The sequence below is a fragment of the Acomys russatus genome, chromosome X (assembly GCF_903995435.1).
Source record: "Acomys russatus chromosome X, mAcoRus1.1, whole genome shotgun sequence".
NCBI lineage: Eukaryota > Metazoa > Chordata > Mammalia > Rodentia > Muridae > Acomys > Acomys russatus.
The window spans coordinates 107,337,419-107,358,340 of record NC_067169.1 but is presented as its reverse complement, the minus strand read 5'-3'; the positions used below and the strand labels follow the sequence as shown (position 1 = coordinate 107,358,340).

Here is a 20,922-nt window from a genome sequence, read left to right as displayed (position 1 = left end):
GGGACGAAAGAGACCCGTTCTGTTTTGTGCTTCACCGCACGCACACTGTTCCAGGCGCACACACTCACAGCCACTGTGTTTTAGGCCTCCACCCCCACCCCCCCTCCCCCGAGCAGATGGCGCTCATTATACCTGAAACGGTTGACAGCTTGACAGCTTATCTCTGACCTACCTCCATTTGGGGCCTGTGCTGTCGCTCAAGGTGGTTTTTTTTTTTTTTTTTTTTTTTTTTTTTTTTTTACTCCTTTGTTTTTCAGTTTAGTGTTGTGCAACAGGCCTCAGAGCACTTAGGAGTCCAGGGAAAGGCGGCAGTGTTTTCTGGGACAAATGTTAGAGGTGATTTAACATTTCTCAGCATGAGGAGGTAATGACATCCTGGGGCTCACAAGGGCAGCCCGAAAATCCACACCTCTGTCCTTCTCAGCAGACTTTGGCAGAGACAGTGGACTGTAACAGTGTTCAGAGAGCTTCTGTGCTGGGCATCCTGGTGAGTTGGCTGGGCTTACCTCCAGGTTTTAATGCTCCCTCCCTACTGGTGAAAGATGCCCTGAGGCCCTGTGTTAGAACCTGGACCTCCAGTTTTCAGCCTAACCCCTGCAGCTGTCTCTGCCCCAGAGTTAGGAGGCGATACGTGATGTGTTTTGAGAGCCCTCAATACATGGTGCCCAGCTTCCCCACACTCCCTGTCACACACACGACAGTGAACTAAGTCATGTGATGTGACACTTTCCTGTCACCATTAAATGGCTATAGACTCAGACCTTGACTTTCTTCTAGGGATTGGTCTGAGGTCCCTCCAGGAGACTGCTGGTGGGTTGGACTGGCTATGAGGACAGTTCTCTATGAAGACTGCTCTATGAAGGGCTCCATGGCCGTCAGGCTCCCGTGCCTTCCAGCTATTGCGCCGTCTCTGCCCTGGTGGTGGTCTCTCTACCTCTTTCCATCTCATTTTCACTATCCTTCTGTGCTTACTGAGGCTGTGTCTCACTACATAGTCTTGGCCGGCCTGGAATTCAGCATGTAGGCCATGCTGGCTGCAAGCTCCTGGAGATCAGCTTGTTCCTCCATGCAGGATGCTAGAATGTAGGGCATTTACCTCATGGTCAGAGAAGGTTCTCAATCTTAATGAAGATGTTCTCAGGGCTTTAAGGGGAAGCCCCCCTCCACCCGTCATTATCCATATATTACTTATTGTCCTGCCTAGTGCTGTCCAGTCCACGAGGACGCTGAGTCATGACCGTGACGTCCTGTTGTTACAACAAACCTCATTCCTGAGGGTGAATTTTGAGTCAGCTTTCCTGTGAGGACCCATCACTGTGGTAAATTTGCTTCTTTTTCACAGCCATTGGATCAGGAGGGTCTTCCTAGGGCTATGTGAAAATTAAAGGCACCAGGCCAAGACGCTCGCATATTTTCCTCACTAACTCCAAGTTAGAGCCTGGTCTGTGGCCTCAGGGAGTTGCTGAAGGTAATCCCTGCATAGTGAGGCTAAGGGCAGATGAGTGGTAGCTGTGAGAACTGAGGGGTTCTGTGGTCATGCACGACTGATCTCCATCAAAGGAGCTCCACCATGAACCCATGAACCGCAAGTGCTGAACAAGGCGCGACTGACTCACGGAACCCCTATCACAGACACCCTGCAGGGCCCTGATGTGAAATACTTCCGGGAGCCATGCCCCCTTTCAAGAACCCTACCATGCCAAACATTTGTCCTTCCAGGGTATGCTGCAACAGTCTCTTTCTACGGATTCAGAGAAGACCCCAAGTATGCACAGGAATACATTTCCATGGTCTTCCTATGCTATAGGCACAATGCATTAGGGGGATTTTTGTTTCCGCCCCCCTCCACAACCCCGCCCCCAGCGCCTGCCATTGGCCAGAGGAGCATCTTGAGCGCGTGCGGTGAGCTCATTGGTTGGTGGGTGGAACAATGCCCATTGGTTACCAGTCTCCTGGGAAGGGGGTTCTGCTGAGCCTGAGCCACATGGGGGAGTAAGATGATACTGGGTGTCCCCAGGGCTGCCTAGTAGCCATCTGGTACCATCTCCCAGGAGCAAGGCAAGAAATCAAGAGGTGGCACCATGGGTGTCATGACATCCAGGCCCTCCTGCTGCTACTGTGTCTGCTGCTTCTCTGACTGTGGTTGCAGACGTTTCTTCCGCTCGCTGTGCAGAGCATGGGTTTTCTTTCAGTGGAAGATTGCATCTGTCAAAAGAGAAAGGACACACATGAAAGGTACTCCTTGGCCACTTGGCGCCCTATCTTCACGGCAGGAAACACCTCGGGGAGGCTCCCCTTAGCTGGGATCACAAAAGGGACAAAGAGATCAATAGAAGCCTGCAGCAGTCCACAGTGGCTGCTGAGGGTGGCTTGTCCCCAGGTACCCATGCTTTGGGGTGAACCTTGAACCCTGTGCCGAATTCTCATGGTGTGCCAATGATTTTGACCAATTCAAAGCACCGGGGACACAAAAGGCCTCTAAGAGCTTTTCTTCCACTTCCGGGAGACCGGGAGCACTCGAATTGGAGCCCAGATTTGGTCTTGCTTCCCATCCCAGTGTGCATTTGGAGGCAAGAATGGAGTCAGTTCTGGTACATTGCCATGCCTGGTAGATCAGGGCCCAAGGTTTAAGGCTGCTCACTTTGTGCCCCGCAACTCGGGTCTCACCTTTAATGAGCACTCAAGCTGAATGGCTGAAGGCCTGCCGGGGTGTGGAATTCTAGGACACTGTCCTGAGAGGGATGGCATCCAAGCTTTGAAGCCATTCTGATTTGTGTCTGGTGATTCAGTGTGCCAAACAGGTGATTAGTCTTCACGAGCAACTTTCTTCTTCTTCTTCTTCTTCTTCTTCTTCTTCTTCTTCTTCTTCTTCTTCTTCTTCTTCTTCTTCTGTTTTTGTTTTTTTTGTTTTGTTTTGTTTTTTGAGACAGGGTTTCTCTGTGTAGCCTTGGCTGTCCTAGACTCACTTTGTAGAGCAGGCTGACCTCGAACTCACAGCAATCCGCCTTCCTCTGCCTTCCGAGTGCTGGGATTAAAGGCGTGTGCCAACATGCTTGGCTTTTCATGAGCAACTTCTTAAGAGGAACCCTAGTCTTGCGGTGCCAATCCTACAGCCATTTGAGCCCAGAGGCAGGAGAGGGTCACAGGTTTGATTCCAACCTATGCTGCATAACCAATGAGAGCCCTGGGCCTGTCTAGGGCCACGGTGTGAGCCTTGGCCTCAAGAAACCAAATATGTTTCATGAATTCTCTGGTAGTGGTGGTAGAAATGGAACCACAGGACTCCTGAGCTCCCCTCCTGGTCCTTTCCTTTTAATATAGTTTTGAATCAAGGACTCACTCTGGTACCCTAGATGGCCTCGTCCTTGATCTGCAGCTTAGAAAGGCCTGGAGCTTTTGAGCCTTCTCTGATGTTCTCCGAACAGTAAGGTTTACATACCTGTGCCCACAGGCCTGCCTCTGATGAGCCCCTCAAATCTCTACGTGGGGTCTATCAGTGCAGTGACTTACATACACAGACTTAGTGCAATTGCAGTTCCGTAAAGAGCGCCCACCCCCAGGCATGGTGATAGCAATAGCATCTGGACTTTAAGGCGTACAAGACACTCAGGGTTGTTAGGGGTTGACACATATGTACCAGTTAATGTGCGCAACAGAAATGGAGACCTTGATGGCAAAAACGGTCAGAGAGGTCAAACAATGTATCTGGGGTTACACAGACCATCACTTAGGGACACTGTGCTTATAACAGAGGCTATCTGGGTACCGGCTTGTGCTTTTAGCCGGGGTCCTCCTGTGCGGAGCAAGGCAAAGCCAAGATTTGAACGTGGACAATCTGCCCTCAGAGTCCCACAGTGATCGCCATCTTGTTTGCTGTCCTTCCCATCATGCCTCCTGTCCTCAGCATGCGCTCCACGAGTCAGAAGCGTTCTGCTTGAAGCTGGACGTGTTTGTGTAACATCTCAAGTTGCGGGAGGACTCATTGCAGTGGGCACCTTCTCTTGAGATTAGTTCATGGCACCTGTGGTGTCCCCAATTCACAGGTGAACCGCATACTAAGGTTGTGAAGGGCTTCGTGACTAGTTGCGGGAAAGGTTGCGGCTGGATCGAAGAGTGTGTCTTCTTTAGCACGGAGAGTGTGCCTGGCTCCGTGTATCTGCAACCTGGAGATAAAGTCCTCGCGTTTGTGGAGGAAGACCCAGTGTTGCATGACTTGAAAGCCACCGAGGTAAGCTTCGCGTAGGTTTGGGAGGACTCTCTTTTCCCATGGGGCTTTCCACCTTGCTATCTCCTTTCAAAGCAACCTCTCTACAGCACCCATATAGTGTAAGTCATGAATGCAAAGTCCTGTTACCCTGTAGCTGTAGGTTCCTCTTTGCTTGTGTGTTTGTGTGTGTGTGTGTGTGTGTGTGTGTGTGTGTGTGTAAGAGAAAGGGAGAGAGAGAAGTAGAGAATGAGAGAAAGACAGAGATGGAGACACACACACACACACACACAGAGAGAGAGAGAGAGAGAGAGAGAGAGAGAGAGAGAGAGAGAGAGAGAGAGAGAGAGAGAGAGAGAGAGAGAATATGAATATGAGCGTGGGATGGGGTAGGTTCTCCTGGGATCAAAGCGTCCTCCAACCTCAGTCTTTTGAGCATGGCAGATGTGCCACCACACCCAACCCTAGGTTCCATGTTTTACAATGTAAAACCCAAAGTGAGTTATCCCTGTGTTCCAACAGCAGGGTCCCCTTAGATCACCATCTTGTCAGGTAAAAGTCTGTGTTTGCAAGGATGCCTTCACAGGTGCAGGCGCTGTCCCAAATGAGGTGTCAGTCTTTCAGAAACAGTCACTGAGCCAACACAGACACTCCGCTGGATTCTCCCTTTCAGGTGTGAAATCCGATGATTTTTGTGGTTCCTAGAGTCGTGAAACTAAACCCCAGGGCAGAGATTTGGTGAAATTACCTGTTGTTACCTATGCTGTGCTAACTGATACTCCTCCCACAGGCTGCCTGTTTCCCAGGATCTGTGAGGAAGGGTTCTGAACATCCAAAGCCTTGCAAAGGGAAAAGGGAAATGCAGTGTTAGAATTCCCTAGGGAGACGGTGGAAGTGTTCCGGAGAACACCTCCATTTTTATTTTCTGACAGCCATTGATCAACAGGACGCATCACAACTATTTGCATAGCAAGCAAATTGTGACACTGCTAAAAAATAAAAATAAAAAAGCAATATATGTAGGCTCCGTGGGTCATTGTCACATCACCACCTTTTGACCTCTTTGGAATTCAGTGTTTATGGGTTACGTGTAGCTCTTCTTGTTTGTGGGGCTGGATAGAAAATACAGAGAATCTTACACTAATTCCCAAGTCACCCCTGTATTAAATCGAGTTTTCCACCTCGGTTTAGTTACATTTGAGCATTTAGCAAGCCTGCACTCAACGTGTGTGCATACACAGAATGAGGGTCTCTCTCTCTCTCTCTCTCTCTCTCTCTCTCTCTCTCTCTCTCTCTCTCTCTCTCTCTCTCTCTCTCACTCTCTGTTGCTTCCCACAAAGTCAAGAATCCCTTACCCCTCTATCACACTGAAAGGTCGCCTCCACTGTCCTCACAGACATCTGAATCTGTCTGCATTCCCTGTGGAGTTAAGGGGGCAGGGGAAACTGTGGTAATGGGTCCTGGATATGGGGCTTGCGGGTAAGCTCACTGGGCACTGTGGCTGTGAGGTAACGTGGCGTCCTGTGCAATGGCCCATGCACCTGGGGGCATACGGTAGTGCACAGACAATGCCCTGGGGCTTCACTCCTCAAGGAAAGCCGGTTTGGGAGAAGCGACCATGGAATGGGTGTGGGCAGCAGGAAAGACCCCAACAGAGAAAGGATTCCCAGTGAGCCAGCTGTTTCCCCGCAAAGGAGGATGAGTTCAGTCTGGAAGCTTGGATTCCATCAGGGCCTTGACCACCTCAGTCCTTCCACAGGCAGCGTCTGGACATATGAGATTCCATTTTGAATTTAATGATGTCTTACAGCTGCTTCCTTATCTTGTAGGTTTGTATTGTCTTGGAATACTGTGCACTCAGAGAGCCAAGCTCCATCATCCGAGATTTATCAGCGTGTGTTTCCTACGTGAAGAAAGACATCGTCTACCTCGCTGATGAGTACTTCTTCTACCTAGACAGCATTTCTAAAGGTTTGGTTGACATTGGAAAGACATGCCACACCTAACGTGTTGAGGTCTCAGGGTAGGCATGGTTTACCCGGGCTGCACCTGGGGCTCTTCAGTATTGGAGAAGGATCCTGAGCACTGAAAATGAGGTGCAGCAGAGAGATCAACGGGGAGTCTCTGTAAGCACCACACTATCATTGTTAGGTGCTGAGTAGTTGAATGCCCGGGGAAAAAAAATGGACAAGTTCTTCATTCGCATGCGTACCGGACTCTGAGAGTAAACATCATCAGAAAACTTTACATTTTAAAATCCGTACTTACTTTAAGTGGGTGTTCTGTGTCTGGTGTCTGCTTTGGTGTGTGTGCATGGGGACTCTGAATGTGACCCCTTAACCTTAAATTCTCCAGTGTTCCCAAAGCAATGGTTGGGATAGGTAGCATTTGCCCGTTTGACCCTGCTAAGGGAGTGCAGGAAAACCAGTGTCTAAGAACTGCACAGTGCCATTCGGCCTGGGAATGAATAGGCCTCCTGCACTTTACCCTGAGTTCTCTCTTGACTGTGGTTTTACAAGTCAATGTAAGCAGTGCAGTTTTGCTTGGCAACAGTCACAAGGGAATGGCTTGTATCCAGACCCCTGTAAAGATGAGACTGGAACTGGGTGGTACAATTGCCTTCAACTCGATTTTCTCTTAGCCATCTTAGGTTTTCAGCCATACAAAGGTGACTGGTTAGATCTGGAGTATTCTTTGGAATGCGGCTCATCAAAACTCACAATACACTCACTGAAGGCCACAAGACGCAGGCGACTGGAAGAGGTAATTGTTTTCTGTATTGTTGGCTTGTCTCAGAGCTTCCTCTGGTGATATTTGTGACTAGCTATCTGTGGGGTGTCCTGGGAATCACAAACACACGGAAGCTTATATATCCCGGAGCCCTTTGCCTAGGCGCTAGGACTTTGTAAGGAAGCAGCTAAGGGTAGCAGGACGCACATGGACATACTCTGCTTCTGAGGCGCGGGGCTTCCTAGGGGGGGTGTTACTTGGGATCCCCCCCCAAAAAAACAGGAAGTCCAGAGAACAGTGCCCTGGAGGCAGGAGTACAAAGTGTGTGTGGGGGGGGGGCGCGGGAGGTCTCGGGGCAGTGGTTGAGCTCACCTGAAAGTGAGTTTTCACAAAGGTGCAGATGAAATCATGAGCTTGAAGTGTGAAGGGGTGGGGCGGGGGTGGAGAGGAGCTTGTACCTCATGTTGTTTTTCTGTTTCAGTCAATCCTTCATCAATCAACATTAAGCGCAGGGGCTAATGGCCAGTGGCGATTAATATCTAGGACACGAACTCTCATGAGCAGGACAGAGCCACTGGAGTGCCTCCTCTTTAACTGGTGTGAAGGTGGATCTGGGAGGGGAGTAGGAGACATTGCACCCCAGCTTTGGCAGTGCAGCAGGCAGGACAGGAAACAGTGACAGAGTGGGGCCAACAAGTGGTTAGAGCCAGTGTGTAGGGACAGAGCCTGACCAAGGATCCTGTTTCCGACACTCACTGGCACACTTTCTCGTGACAGGTGTGCGTGACCAGCATCCACAGACGAGAAGGAATGCTGAATCACACTATCTTTTTCACCTTCCACTCGCTGAAGCTTCCCAATGGATACACCCCTCTTGTAGGCCACATGGTCAACGTGGTGATGGTGCAGAGCATCAGGTCCAAGTACAACTGGAGGGCAATCTCGATGAAGCCCGTGGAAGCACCGTAGTGGGCACGGGCCTAGAATCCCTCCTCAGTGCCTGTTTTCTATGAATAGGGGGGCTGGCTGAACACAAACGCTTAGGGCAGGGATTCTAAAGAAAACGTTGAGCATGAACTTTCAGGCCAGCAGGATGCCTAGATCTATCTCCAGGGAGCTAGCCTCAGTGTCGGGGTTCCCGCGCTAGGCTCAGCTTTCTGATCACAGTCTTCTGGAGAATGAATCCCAGCAAACCCTCCACCTTCAGTGAGAGAGAGCACGAGAGCAGAGTTCCTGCTATTAATTTCAATAAATGAATTGTATGAGCAGCTACAGTGCTTTTTGCCCAAGGCCAACTGACCACCCAGTCCCCAGAACAGAAATATTCAGCTTCCCATTAGAGCATAGGGACGTTTCACACAAAAACATCAGGGCCTCTAGGTCTGTGGGGACTCTGTGAATGTGAACAGTCTGGTGGCACATGGGGGACCTGGCAGGAAGATTCAGACAGGGAGAGTGGAGCTTGGACAATCGGGTATATGCCTGTATTGGCAGATGGCATATAGACCCACGACCCACGCTGCTGGGAATGCTGTTGTCACCAGTGTGCTTTGGTCCTGGGGAGCTCTTGGGGACAAGCAAGTGTCACCTGACACCCTAGATCCAGGCTGCTTTTAGGAGCCTGAGCATAATTCTCTGTCCCCAGAGAAGCCCTCCACTTGGGAAATGGTAGCCCCTCTTTCTACCTCCTCCTCCTTCTTCATGGACTTCCCTGAGACTCTGGCCTCTTTCTCACTCATGAGGCTAGTTCTTCTGTCTAGCCAGGCCACCACCTTCACCTCAGCCTCCTAGCTTCTCACACATCCTCCTGCTCTGTTCACCAGGATCTGGGCCTCTCCTCTCGAGCCCCCTGCCCTTCTGGCCAGCCACCTCACCTTATCTCCACACCATTTCCTGAACTTCCTGCCACCCTACTTGGCACCCTACTGTTCTTCAGCCTCCTGCCCCCTCCTCCCCTGGTCTCCTGATGTGCTTTCTAACCCCACAGCCCACTTCCCCTCTCCACAGCCTTTTCTGTCCTTCACACATTTTCCACTTCCTTCCCTGTCCCCCAGCATGTACTCTGACCCTCCCTTGAGCACCTAGCTTCCTAAGCCTTCTGACAACTTCTCCCAGCTCCCTGCTCTCCCTTCCAAACTTCCTCCCTCCAGCAGAAGCCCACCCTACCAGGAGCCTCCTGCTAGCCCCAGTTAGTCCTCTCACCATGTAAACCCCACATTCCTCCTACGCTTGCACCGTCCTCATAGGCCTAGGAAGGCTAGGACCTCGTAAGGGTACCGTGGGCCTGCTTCGCTCCTCCCCAGGGCCCTCTGCATTCTTCCACAGCCTTTAGACCTCCTCTTGGACCACCACACCACAGCACACCACACCCAGTGCACCTGCCCTCCTCCACCTCTGACTCCCATCCTCTCCTCAGGCCACTCCATGCCCTAAGCACCCCTCAGTCCTCCACAAGCCTCCTACCTCCATTCAGATCCTCCCTCCTCTCTCCCCAAGTCTGCGTCCTCCTCCAGCCTGAGTCCACTGCCTTCCTCCTTGCCGTGATGTTCTCCCATGGCATACACCCTGCTGCTCTCCTCCAGACTTCCCCCACGCCCCACTCTTCTTGCATTTATCTGCCTTGTGTGTCATCCAAGCCTCCCACTATCTCCTTAAATGCTGCCCCTCCCCCTCCCGCCCCACTGTCTTGCACTCCTCCTGAGCCTACAGCCTGCCCTAGGGTCTCCCAATCCCGGTGCCTACTGCTGCCATAAACAAACTGCTAGGATCTCCATGCACTGGTGCCCACATGCCCACTCGCCTACCCTTCCTTGGATGGCATTCATAATCCTCAACTCCTACCACCTAGATGAGCCACGTCTCCTGAACCCAGCCTCCATTCCTTTCCAGAGCTTTCTTCCTTCCCCTATAGGCGTGTATTATCCCCCCTACCCTATCCACTTGAGCTTCTCTGCCTCTCTACAACTTTCTTTCTTCCCCCAGGCACCCACCATGAGTTTGAGACTCTTGCCCTACTCTGAGACCATCTACACTCTCTCAGGCTCACATCATACCCCGAGGCTCCTGCTCTCTCTCCTTAGTCACCTTCCTCCACAGGCTCCTGTACTACCAGACAGTCCCCTGGCCTCTGCCAGACACCAAGTTTCCACAGGAAACTTCTCCCTGTGTCTGCTGGTTCCACCCAACCCAAGGCCCCAAGCTCTTACCCTTCTGGGGCTGCTCTACCCAAACTGTCTGCCCTCCTCCAGGCTCACTCAGTCACCCTGGTCTTTCTGCCCCTCTCCTCCTCGGCCTTCTGCCTTCCTCCACTTCCTGTTCACCTATGGCTCTCTGGGCAGGAATGCTCCTGCCTTCTTCTCCAGTCCCCTCCATTTCTGGGGCCTGCAGCCTTCCCCCACAGCCTTCCAACCTCCTAGTCTAGATCCTGGGGTTCCCTGCAGACCTCTGCCATTCACTACCCTCCTGATGCCCCCTTCATCTTCCTGGCCTCCGCCTCAGAGCTCCCTGGCGTCCCCCACATCCTGCTGTCACCCTCAGCCTCTAGCTGTCCTACTGAGGCTGTGTCCTTCCATTCTATCTGGAATCCTGGCACCTCCTTCATGCCCACCTGCAAATCAGGAGTTGCCCTGCATGCTCCTCCAGCCTCCAGCCCGACGACTAGGCCCCACAACAGATTCTGCCCTCCAATTGAGCTTTTCACCCAAGTTCAGGTTCATTTGCCCACCCTCCATCCCCCCCCCCCGAGGCTTTACCCGTCCTCCAGTCTCTTAGTTTTTCCCCCTCAGCCTCTGGACTGCCAACAGTCTCCTAGCCTTAATGGCCACTTTAGCAATTCCTCCTTAGGCTCACAGTCTCCCATAGCTTCCAAAGGTTCCTTCACCTCCCTCCCCTCCAGCCACCTCCACTCTTGCCAGTAAGTGTCTTCTGCACTCTCCTCCAGCCCCTCATACCCCATGCTGCAGCTGAGCTTCCGTGAGAACGTCATTTTCCGACCATCTCCGGAGTGAACTAGACTCTTCCCAAGCGTCCTGCCTGAAGTCCCCAGCTTGTATCACGGGCCACGCTCCTACAGCCTCCTGAATGTGCTCCTGTCACCCCCTTCCTTGTAGACAGCCATGTCCCACTGTGGTGACTGCTTCTATTGCCTACACTCCCTTGAGCCTCCTGCCCTCCTCCTGAGCCTGCTGTCACCTTCTTCATCCTGTCCCATCCTCAGGGCTACTGCCCTCCCTTACCCTCCCACCGTCTCAGAGCCTGCTGCCCTCTTCACCAAATCCTTCGTTGCACACGGTCCAGTCCTCATTGTCCTCATTTTTTCTCGCTCCCCAAGAGCTGCCTATTTCCTCTCCAAGGTCCAGATCTCTGTAAAGATCCCCATGGGGCCTCTTAATCACTCAGTTGCTTACCTCATCCGCACTTTTGTTCTGTTTATCACACTGTTCTATCTGAACTTTCTGCCCTATGTGAAAGGCCTGTGTGACTGTTCTGACAACCTAGCGTGTTCCTTGTCCTAGAGGAGGCCAGAGGAAGGCAGGATGTCTGCTCCTAGGGACTTTGGTTGAAGATGGCTTGGAACTGATCCTGGGGCCTGCAGAGGAACAGACCGTTTTCTTTTTCTTTTTTCTTTCTTTCTTTTTTTGTTTCAATTTTTAAATTTTTTTAATTAATTTATTCTTGTTACATCTCAATAGTTATCCCATCCCTTGTATCCTCCCATTCCTCCCTCCCTCCCATTTCCCCCCTACTCCCCTCCCCTATGACTGTGACTGAGGGGGACTTCCTCCCCCTTTATATGCTCATAGGGTATCAAGTTTCTTCTTGGTAGCCTGCTATCCTTCCTCTGAGTGCCACCAGGCCTCCCCATCCAGGGGACATGGTCACATATGGGGCATCAGAGTACATGTGAAAGTCATACCCCACTCTCCACTCGTTTTCTTAATGGCTGAGGCAGTCCTCTGGCCCCAGATTGTTCCTGTCTAGTGATGTTCTGGCCCCTCGCTGCAGTCTTTTTTCCTCTCAGGCTCCAGCCTTTCCATGAATCTTCCGTATTGCTCCTCATTTGACTTTACACTGCCCGTGTTCCCTCATTTCCTCCCCTGCCTGCTGCCACACCCAGGCCTACTACCGTGACCCCATCCTCCTGCATCCTTCCTCATCCTCCTGGTCTTTCACTGCATCTCCTGCTGACCTACACATGGTTCCCGTCCTCCATCCTAGCCTAGCCTTCTGTCTTCTCCTGCAGTACGACCACCCATCACAGCCACCCCACGAGCTGAGCCTAGCGCTATCCTAAGTCTACTGACCTCTTCCCATCTTCCCTCTGCCTGATGAGTCTCAACTGGATCTTCCCTGCCTGGTACCCAGATCCCTAAGCATCCTGGGACTGCTTCTAGAACCTGGAGTCCTAATCTCCCCTAGAACTTTCTTCCCTCCTCCAGCCTCCTCATATGCCCAAAACAAACTCCCTGTCTTTAGCATCCTGCATCCACACCCAGCACTTCCATCCTTCCAGACTTCTGCCATTCCTTCCCCACTCCTGCCCCTCCCATCCGATCCGCTCAGGCTGGGGCCCTCCTGCTTTCTGTCTTAGTTTCTTCTGCTCTATTCCCAACACCTTCCCAACCCTTCCCCCGGATCCTGCCTTTCCCTGTCCTCATTCTCCTCCCTTGTACAGCTCCATTTTCGCCATCCTTCTGCCTTCCCAGAGCTCAGTAGTACCCTCCTTGGGAGCACTGGGCCCTCACAACCAGCCTCCAACTCCTCTGATACCCTTCCCAGTCTGCTCACTTCTCAATGTCCCTGGGGACCTGCTGGGGCCTTTTACTTCGCCCTGAACTTTTTGTACACTCGTGCAGACTGTTCTTCTCCAGAGAGTCTGGACTTAACTAAGGGCATCTGACCCTCCTCCACAGAGATCTTTGCCCACAGAGAGCCCCAAATCCAGGCCATGAGCCTGGAGCCCTCCTCCACAGGCCCCGCCCCTCTGCCCCATTGTAGGCTCATTATCTTAGCATTGAGCCCTAAGCTGCCCTTGTCTTAGTCTCTTCTCCCCAAATCTCCTGCTCCCCCAGATAGTCCTCCATCCACTTTTAGGTTTTTCACCCACACCAGTACCTTCTTCCAGCACTTAGTTCTCCAACCATAACAGCTGTAGATGAAACTGATGGAGAGATAAACATGTTTTTCATTTAGATCACAAGTGTTGGATGAGAAAAAGACTTGTGAGAGAGCAGGTGATGTTTATCCCCTTAGAAGTTGAATTACCATGTGGGGGATATTGCTTGTTAACCAGCTGAAAAACATCCTTGAACAAAGTCTGAGAGATATAAATGTGAGCCAAAAACAGGAAGAGAGGCCTTTGGAGGCTTGGGATAGTTTTTGCTGTTCATTGTTCCAGTTTGAGATGCTCCTAGAGACAACCACTTGAGGGAAGGCTTCAGGGTTCCAGGTTCTGGCTGAGGCTCCAGGTTCTGGTAGGTCCAGGTTCTAGCAGAATAAATCCTGCTGATTACACCAGGAGAATTCTTCCTTGGAACTGATATCCTTATGGTTTCATTCTTGTGTTCTTTAATCTCCTTTTCCTATTGTTTAGGTTAGTTGGGTTATAAGTGAGGCACATTTGGTTAACAAGTTTGTAATGAAATATAATTGTTAAGAAAATTGAGCCTACAAATGGTGCCCAACTTGCTCTGGGCATTATGGGCAACATAACTTTTAATGTTGTGGAGGAACATAATGGTTTTCAAGATATAGTAGCTGTCTTTCAGGGTGTCGGCCAAATCACAGCTGCTGTTACAAAGTCTTTTCATGCCTTATACCCAGACAGAATATTTTGGTTTTTTTCTTGAACTTTTTACTATATAACATACTTAAGAAGATTGGAAGAAAGACTTCTAAGATGCAAAAACCAGAAGGGTAAATAAATTCTATCCTTCTCAAAAAGATTACAGAGTTGGCAGTACAACTAGAAAATTTGAAGGTAGAGGTTGAAGCAAATAGAAAACAAATTGCGCCATTGATAAAGGAGAAAAACCTGGTAACTGAGCGCATGAGTGTTTCCCACAATTGCCTCCCCACAATGCTACATGGGCCAGGTGGTCAGAGCACCAATGTGTGGAAGGGGGCAGAGAGAAACTGGAAGCTGGAAAGGCTGTTAAAAAAAAAACTACAGGAATGAGAGAGCAGAAGAACAAAAGGGTCTTTGGAGAAAAATGGTCCCATAGAGGATCCCCGCCCCCCAGGGTCACACCATCAGCTTTTCCAGTTACTGTAAGACACATGCCTGCTCAGAATGGTGCTGAGGGTTATGATGAGATGACATGGAGCCCACTAGATATGTTAGATTTAAAACAGGTTAAGGAATCTGACGTCAGGTATGGACTACATTCCGCTTTCATCAAAGAAATGCTGAACAACTGGGCCACACAGCATAGACTTGTCCCACAAGATTGGAAAAGTTTGGTTTCAGTGGTCTATGAGGTGACACAACAACTGCCGTGGTTATCATGGTGGTGAAGGGAGGCAGAGAGAATAGAACAATAGGAGGAGGGAGACAAATGTTAGTACAGAGCCATTACTTGGTGAAGGCTGATATGCTGACTTAAGACAACAAGTTCAATATGATGATACAGTGATCAAACGATGTCATGCTGCAGCCTTAAGGGCTTGGGACAGGGTGGAGGGACCTGGTAAGATAACCGTTCCCTTTACAAAGATATTTCAAGGGACTGGGGAAGCCTTCACAGAAGTTTTGCAGAGATTTGGATCAGCACTAGATAGAGGAATAGCAGATGCTGACACCAAACAGCCGTTGAAACTCACTATGGCACATGAGAATGCTAACACAGAATGTAAGAGGGCGATCAGACCCTTAAAGGAAAGAGGAGCTCCATTAGATGAGTGGGTAAGAGAAACAGTTAATATTAGCTTTCCAGAACATCAAAACAATATGGTAGGTCAAGCTGTGGCCAGAGGTCCAAGATATCATAACACCTGGTGCTTTAATTGTGGCGGAATTGGTCATGTACAAGGAAACTGTAAGGTTAAAAGTTCCAGAACTCAGAATAACAGGTGCACTCAATTTGGAGTAAATGATCCTGGTAAGGCAGAACAAGGAGCATCTGGCCATGAGGATTACGAGGTGCCAAGACTTCCAGGGTATTGTAGCAGATGTGAGAAAAGAAAACATGGGGCTAGAGATTGTCAATCCAAAAGAGATGTGCAAGGTGATATCTTACTGGCGGGAAATGGCAGGAGGGGCCCATCAGCTCGGGGCCCCACCAACAACAATACAAGCCAAATTCCGCTGGTTAGTCCAGAAATAACAGGCACAAATGAAAATAGGAAAATAGGAATTAAGTATTAGTGATCTAATGCATGCTACTAAAGGCCTTGGACCTGGCCTCAGATATATCTATTACATTTTCTCCACAGGTTGAATGTTGCAAACTGAGTACTGGTGTTTATGGAGCTTTACCTTTAGGGACAGTAGAAAAAATTCTGGGAAGAAGTGGGTTGACTTCTCAAGGTCTTATTGTACATACCAGTATTATACATTTGGATTGTAAGGAGGAAATAAAAATCACGGCATATGTAAAGAAGGAGACACAAATTAATGCAGGAGATATAATTGCTCAGCTAGTACTGTTTCCTTACATTAAAGGCAAAGCCACTCCAGTAGAATGAATAGGTGTTTTCGGATGTACAGGGAAATGTGTACAGGCAAACAATGCTTAATGATCAGAGACCTAAATTAATAATACAAATGAACGGTGTTGACTTACAAGGTCTGGTGGATACTGATATGGGCATCATGATTATTTCAAACAAGTACTGGAATTCAAGTTGGCCACTTCAGAAGGTTTATACCGAAATTATAGGGATTGGTAAATTATCTCAAATACAACAAAGCGTATGGTGGTTTTAATGTGTGGGACCAGAAGGGCAAGCAGGGAAGCTGAGACCCTATGTTGCTGACATACCCATAACTCTATGGGGAAGGGATCTCTTACAACAATGGGGTACTCCGACGAATATTCCTGTAATTACAGAGATAAGCAATGATGAAACTAGAGGGGAAATGGCACATGCTTCTCAGGAAGGCATTAAAATAAATAATGAGGAGCAACTGCAAGCTATGCCCATTGTCCAAACTGAGACAGGTATTGACTTTCCAAATTTATAAGAGGGGCCACTGCTGATGTACCAACAGCCTTGCCCCTAAAGTGGATCTCAAACAGCCCTGTGTGGCAAGATCAGTGGCCCTTAACAAAAGAAAAATTGCAGGTGCTTCATCTTTTAGTACAAGAGCAACTGGAGGCTCAGCATATAGAAGAGTCTACTAGCCCTTGCAATTCCCCTGTGTTTGCGGTAAAAAAAGAAGTCAGGCAGCTGGAGGATGATAACAGATTTGAGAGCAGTAAATAAGGTGATCCAACCAATGGGTCAATTACAGCCTGGAATTCCTTTACCTTCCCTGTTACCTAAGTCTTGCCCTGTAATAGTAATCAATTTAAAAGATTTTTATTTTAAATGCTACATTTGCATGAGAAGGATAGGGAAAGGTTTGCTTTCTCAGTACCTACACTGAACAGTAGTGGTCCAATGAAGAGATACCATTGGAAGGTACTTCCACAGGGAATGCTGAATAGCCCAATTTTATGCCAAAATTTCATTCAAAGACCATTAGTAATAATTTGTAGATAGTTTCCTCAATCTATTATTTACCATTACATGGATGATGTGCAGTTGGCTGATTCTGATTGGGAGACTTTAGAAAAAATTTTTAAAGAAGTACAAAGCAGTCTGTCATGCTGGGGATTACAAATTGTGTAGAAAAAATATGAAGAGGAGAGTCAATTACTTATTTAGGCTATAAGATAACTGAAGAAAAAATTAGACAACAAAGGTACAGATCCATAGCGATCATTTGCAAACACTGAATGATTTTCAGAAAATAATGGGCGACATTAACTGGTTAAGGCCTACAATTGGACTAGCTACCTATGAGTTAAGTAAGTTATTTCAATCATTACAAGGAGATTCAGATTTAAACAGTCCAAGGTGTCTAACAGCTGAATCAGAAAAGGAGTTAATTTTGGTAGAGCAAAACTTACAAAAGGCATATGTGGATAGAATTGATCCTAAACTTGGTTGCATTCTGGTTATTTTGCCTTCAAAACATTCTCCTACTGGGCTCCTTATGCAAAGGGAAGATAGGACTATGGAATGGGTTTTTCTAGGGAATAAACAACGTAAGAAGTTGAAGATGTACATTGAAAAAATTTCTGAATTGATTACAAAGGGAAGAATAAGATTGTGTCAATTATCAGGGACAGACCTGTCAGAAATTGTGGTGCCTCTTACTAGTTCTGAAATCATGTCACTAGGGGTAATTAATGAAGATCGGCAAAGGGCTTGTAGTAACCATTTGGAAGAAGTTAATAACAAATTCTTGAAAAGCAAATGTATACAATTTATAAAGAAAACTAACTGGATCCTTCCAAGTATTGTAAAGAGGACACCAATACCAGTGGTACTCACTTTCTACATGGATGAAAATAAGATGGGTATGGCTGGTTATAAGTCTGATAAAATGACCAAGGTGATCAAAAGTCCATTTACTTCTGTCAAAAAATCAGAATTATATGCAATCCTTAGGGTACTGTTAGATTTTTCTGAATCTCTTAATATAATCACTGACTCTCAGTATGCAAAAAGAGTTGTTCTTCCTATAGAAATTGCTAAATTTACTCCTGATAACTCTGAATTGACTATATTATTTACAGAACTGCAACAGGTCATCTGAAGTAGAAACTATTTCTTGCATATTACTCATATTCGATCCCATACATGTTTACCAGGTCCATTGGCACAAGGAAATGAGGAAATCACCAATTATTAACAGAGAATGTACTTTTTTCCTTTTTTATTATTAATTAATTCAAATTACATCTCAGTTGTTAGCCCATCCCTTGTATCCTCCCATTCCTCCCTCCCTCCCGCTTCCCCCCCATTCCCCTCCCCTATGTCTGTGACAGAGGGGGACCTCCTCCCCCTGTATATGCTCATAGGGTATCAAGTCTCTTCTTGGTGACCTATTATCCTTCCTCTGAGTGCCACCAGGCATCCCCATCCAAGGGACATGGTCAAATATGGGGCACCATAGTTTGTGTGAAAGTCAGGTCTTCTCCACTTAACGGTGGAGAATGTCCTGTCCATCGGCTAGTCTGGGTAGGGGTTCGAAGTTTACTGCCTATATTTTCCTTGGCTAGTGCCATAGTTTGAAGAGGACCCCAGGGCCCAGACCCGCCTGTAGTTTTCCAGGACCCTCTGGATCCTTCTGTTTCCTCATTCTCCCAGGCTTCTCACACCTAAAGTCTCAATAGGATGTCCTCCCCTCTGACCCACTTTCCTGGTAGGTAAAGTTTTTCATGGGGACGTACCCCTTGGACTAGTGTCTTGATATAAATGAGTATATACCATTTAACTCTTTTTGCTTCTGGGTGAACTCACTAATTATGATAATTTCTAGTTCAGTCCATTTGTCCACAAATTTCAGAAATTCCTTGTTTTTAATAGCTGAGTAGTATTCCATAGTGTAAATGTACCACAGTTTCTTTATCCATTCTTCTACTGAGGGACACATAGACTGTTTCCATGTTCTGGCTATTATGAATAAGTCAGCTATGAACATAGTTGAGCATATGTCTCTGTTGTGTGGTAGTGTATCTTCTGGGTATATTCCAAGGAGTGGAATAGCTGGGTCTTGAGGAAGCCTTATTCCCATTTTTCTGAGAAAGCGCCAGATAGATTTCCAAAGTGGTTGTACTAGTTTGCATTCCCACCAGCAATGAAGGAGTGTTCCTCTCTCTCCACATCCTCGACAGCATGTGGTGTCAGTTGAGTTATTGATCTTAGCCATTCTGATGGGTGTAAGAGAGAATGTACTTGAAGCCTCAAAATTTCATGAGAAACATCATGTTAATGGTAATGTTTTGAAGAAAAGTTTCCCTATCACTTGGCAACAAGCCAGAGAAATAATTAATAGGTGTCCTTTGTCTTCATTGTATAATCAAAATCCTTTACCTTCTGGAGTTAACCATAGGGGTAGAAAAAGGAATGAAATCTGGCAGATGGATGTGTTTCATTTTGCCGAATTTGGAAAACTAAAATATGTACATCATACTATTGATACCTATTCAGGATTTAGATGGGCAACTGCCCTAAGTTCTGAAAAGGCTGATTGTGTAATTACTCATTTATTGGAAATAATGGCAATTATGGGAATACCTACACAAATAAAAACTGACGATGCTCCTGCATATGTGTCCCTTAAGATGAAGAAATTCTTTACATGTTATAATATTAAACATATTACTGGTATACCACACAATCCAGCAGGGCAAGCAGTTGTTGAAAGAGCTAATCATACATTAAAAGAGATGCTTATTAAACAGAAGGGAAGGGTAAAGAACTCCAGGGACAGATTAAATAATGCTTTGTTGACTTTAAATTTTCTTTTTTATTAATTAATTTATTCAGATCACTTGTATCCTCCCATTCCTCCCTCCCTCCCTCCCCTCCCTCCCTCTGTCCCCTCCCTCCACTCCCTCCCTCCCCTCCCTCCCTCTGTCCCCTCCCTCCACTCCCTCCCTCCCCTCCCTCCCTCCTTCCCTTCCTCTGTCCCCTCCCTCCACTCCCTCCCTCTCCTCCCTCCCTCCACTCCCTCCCTCCCTCCCTCCCCCTTCCTCCCTCCCTCCCTCCCATCCCCACCCTATTTCCCTCCCCTAAGTCCATGATTGAGGGGGTTCTCATTCCCCACTTTATGGTCACAGGCTATCAAGTCTCATCTTGGTAGCCTGCCTATTCTTTCTTTGAGTGACACCAGGGCTCCCCACCAAGGGGATGTTATCAAATATGGGGGACCAGGGTTCATGCTAGAGTTGGTCCCTGATCTCCCCATAACTGCAGAGAATGTCCTGTCTGTTGGCTAGATCAGAGCAGGTGTTTACTACTTGTATTGTCCTTGGTTAGTACAATAGTTTGAGCAGACATGCCTGGGCCCTGATTCACCCATTACATTGTTCTTGTAGGTTTCTAAGATCCTCTGGATCCTTCTATCCTTCTGTTTCCCCCATCTCCTATATTTCTTTTACCTAGAGTCCCAGTAGGATGTTCTCACATCTATTCCAATCTCCTGGTAAGTGAAGACTTTCATGGGACATGCCTTTTGGGCTAGTGACCAATTATAAGTGAGTATATACCATGTAAGTCTTTCTGCTTCTGGGTTAATTCACTCAGTATGATCATTTTTAATTCCATCCATTTGTCCATAAATTTCAGGATTTTCTCATTTTTTAAAGCTGAGTAGTATTCCATAGTGTAAGTGTACCACAATTTCTGTATCCAGTCTTCAACTGAGGAACATTTAGGCTGTTTCCAGGTTCTGGGTATTATGAATAAGGCTGTTATGAACATGGTCTATCATATGTCCCTGTTGTGTGGTGGAGCATTTTCTGGGTATAGTACAAGGAATGGAATATCTGGGTCTTGAGGAAGCCCTATTTCCCAGTTTTCTGAGAAAGCACCAGACAGATTTCCAAAGTGGTTGTACAAGTTTGCATGCCCACCAGCAGTGAAGGAGTGTTTCCTCTCTCTCCACATCCTCACCAGCATGTGGTGTCACTTGAATTTTTAATCTTAGCCATTCTGACAGGTGTAAGATGGAATCTCAGAGTTGTTTTGATTTGCATTTCTCTGATGACTAAAGTTGTTGGGCATATCTTTAAGTGTTTCTCAGCCATCGATATTCCTCTGTTGAGAATTATCTGTTTAGTTCTGTGCCCCATTTCTCAATTGGGTTATTTGGTTTGGTAGTGTTTAAATCTTTGAGTTATTTACATATTTTGGATCTTTGTCTAATGTAGGGTTGGTAAAGATCTTTTCCCAGTCTGTAGGCTGTCTCTTTGTTCTTTTGACAGTGTCTC

The 20,922-nt window shown here is 47.7% G+C and overlaps 1 protein-coding gene across 1 annotated transcript; it reads left to right on the top strand.

Moving 5' to 3' along the window:
• The first annotated feature begins 2,081 nt into the window (after positions 1-2,081).
• Positions 2,082-10,941, top strand: LOC127185454 (cancer/testis antigen 55-like). The gene is made up of 6 exons (XM_051141909.1): positions 2,082-2,235; positions 4,044-4,228; positions 6,034-6,175; positions 6,846-6,967; positions 7,712-7,899; positions 10,875-10,941. The coding sequence occupies exons 1-6, from the start codon at positions 2,082-2,084 to the stop codon at positions 10,939-10,941; spliced, it is 858 nt and encodes a 285-aa protein (XP_050997866.1).
• The last annotated feature ends 9,981 nt before the right edge of the window (positions 10,942-20,922 follow it).

Excerpts from the sequence above, each read along its gene's own strand:
- LOC127185454 (XM_051141909.1), top strand. The coding sequence starts at position 2,082 with ATGGGTGTCATGACATCCAGGCCCTCCTGCTGCTACTGTGTCTGCTGC. Across the intron at positions 4,229-6,033 it reads ATGACTTGAAAGCCACCGAG|GTTTGTATTGTCTTGGAATA; the intron begins GTAAGCTTCGCG and ends CTTATCTTGTAG. Across the intron at positions 6,176-6,845 it reads CCTAGACAGCATTTCTAAAG|CCATCTTAGGTTTTCAGCCA; the intron begins GTTTGGTTGACA and ends ATTTTCTCTTAG.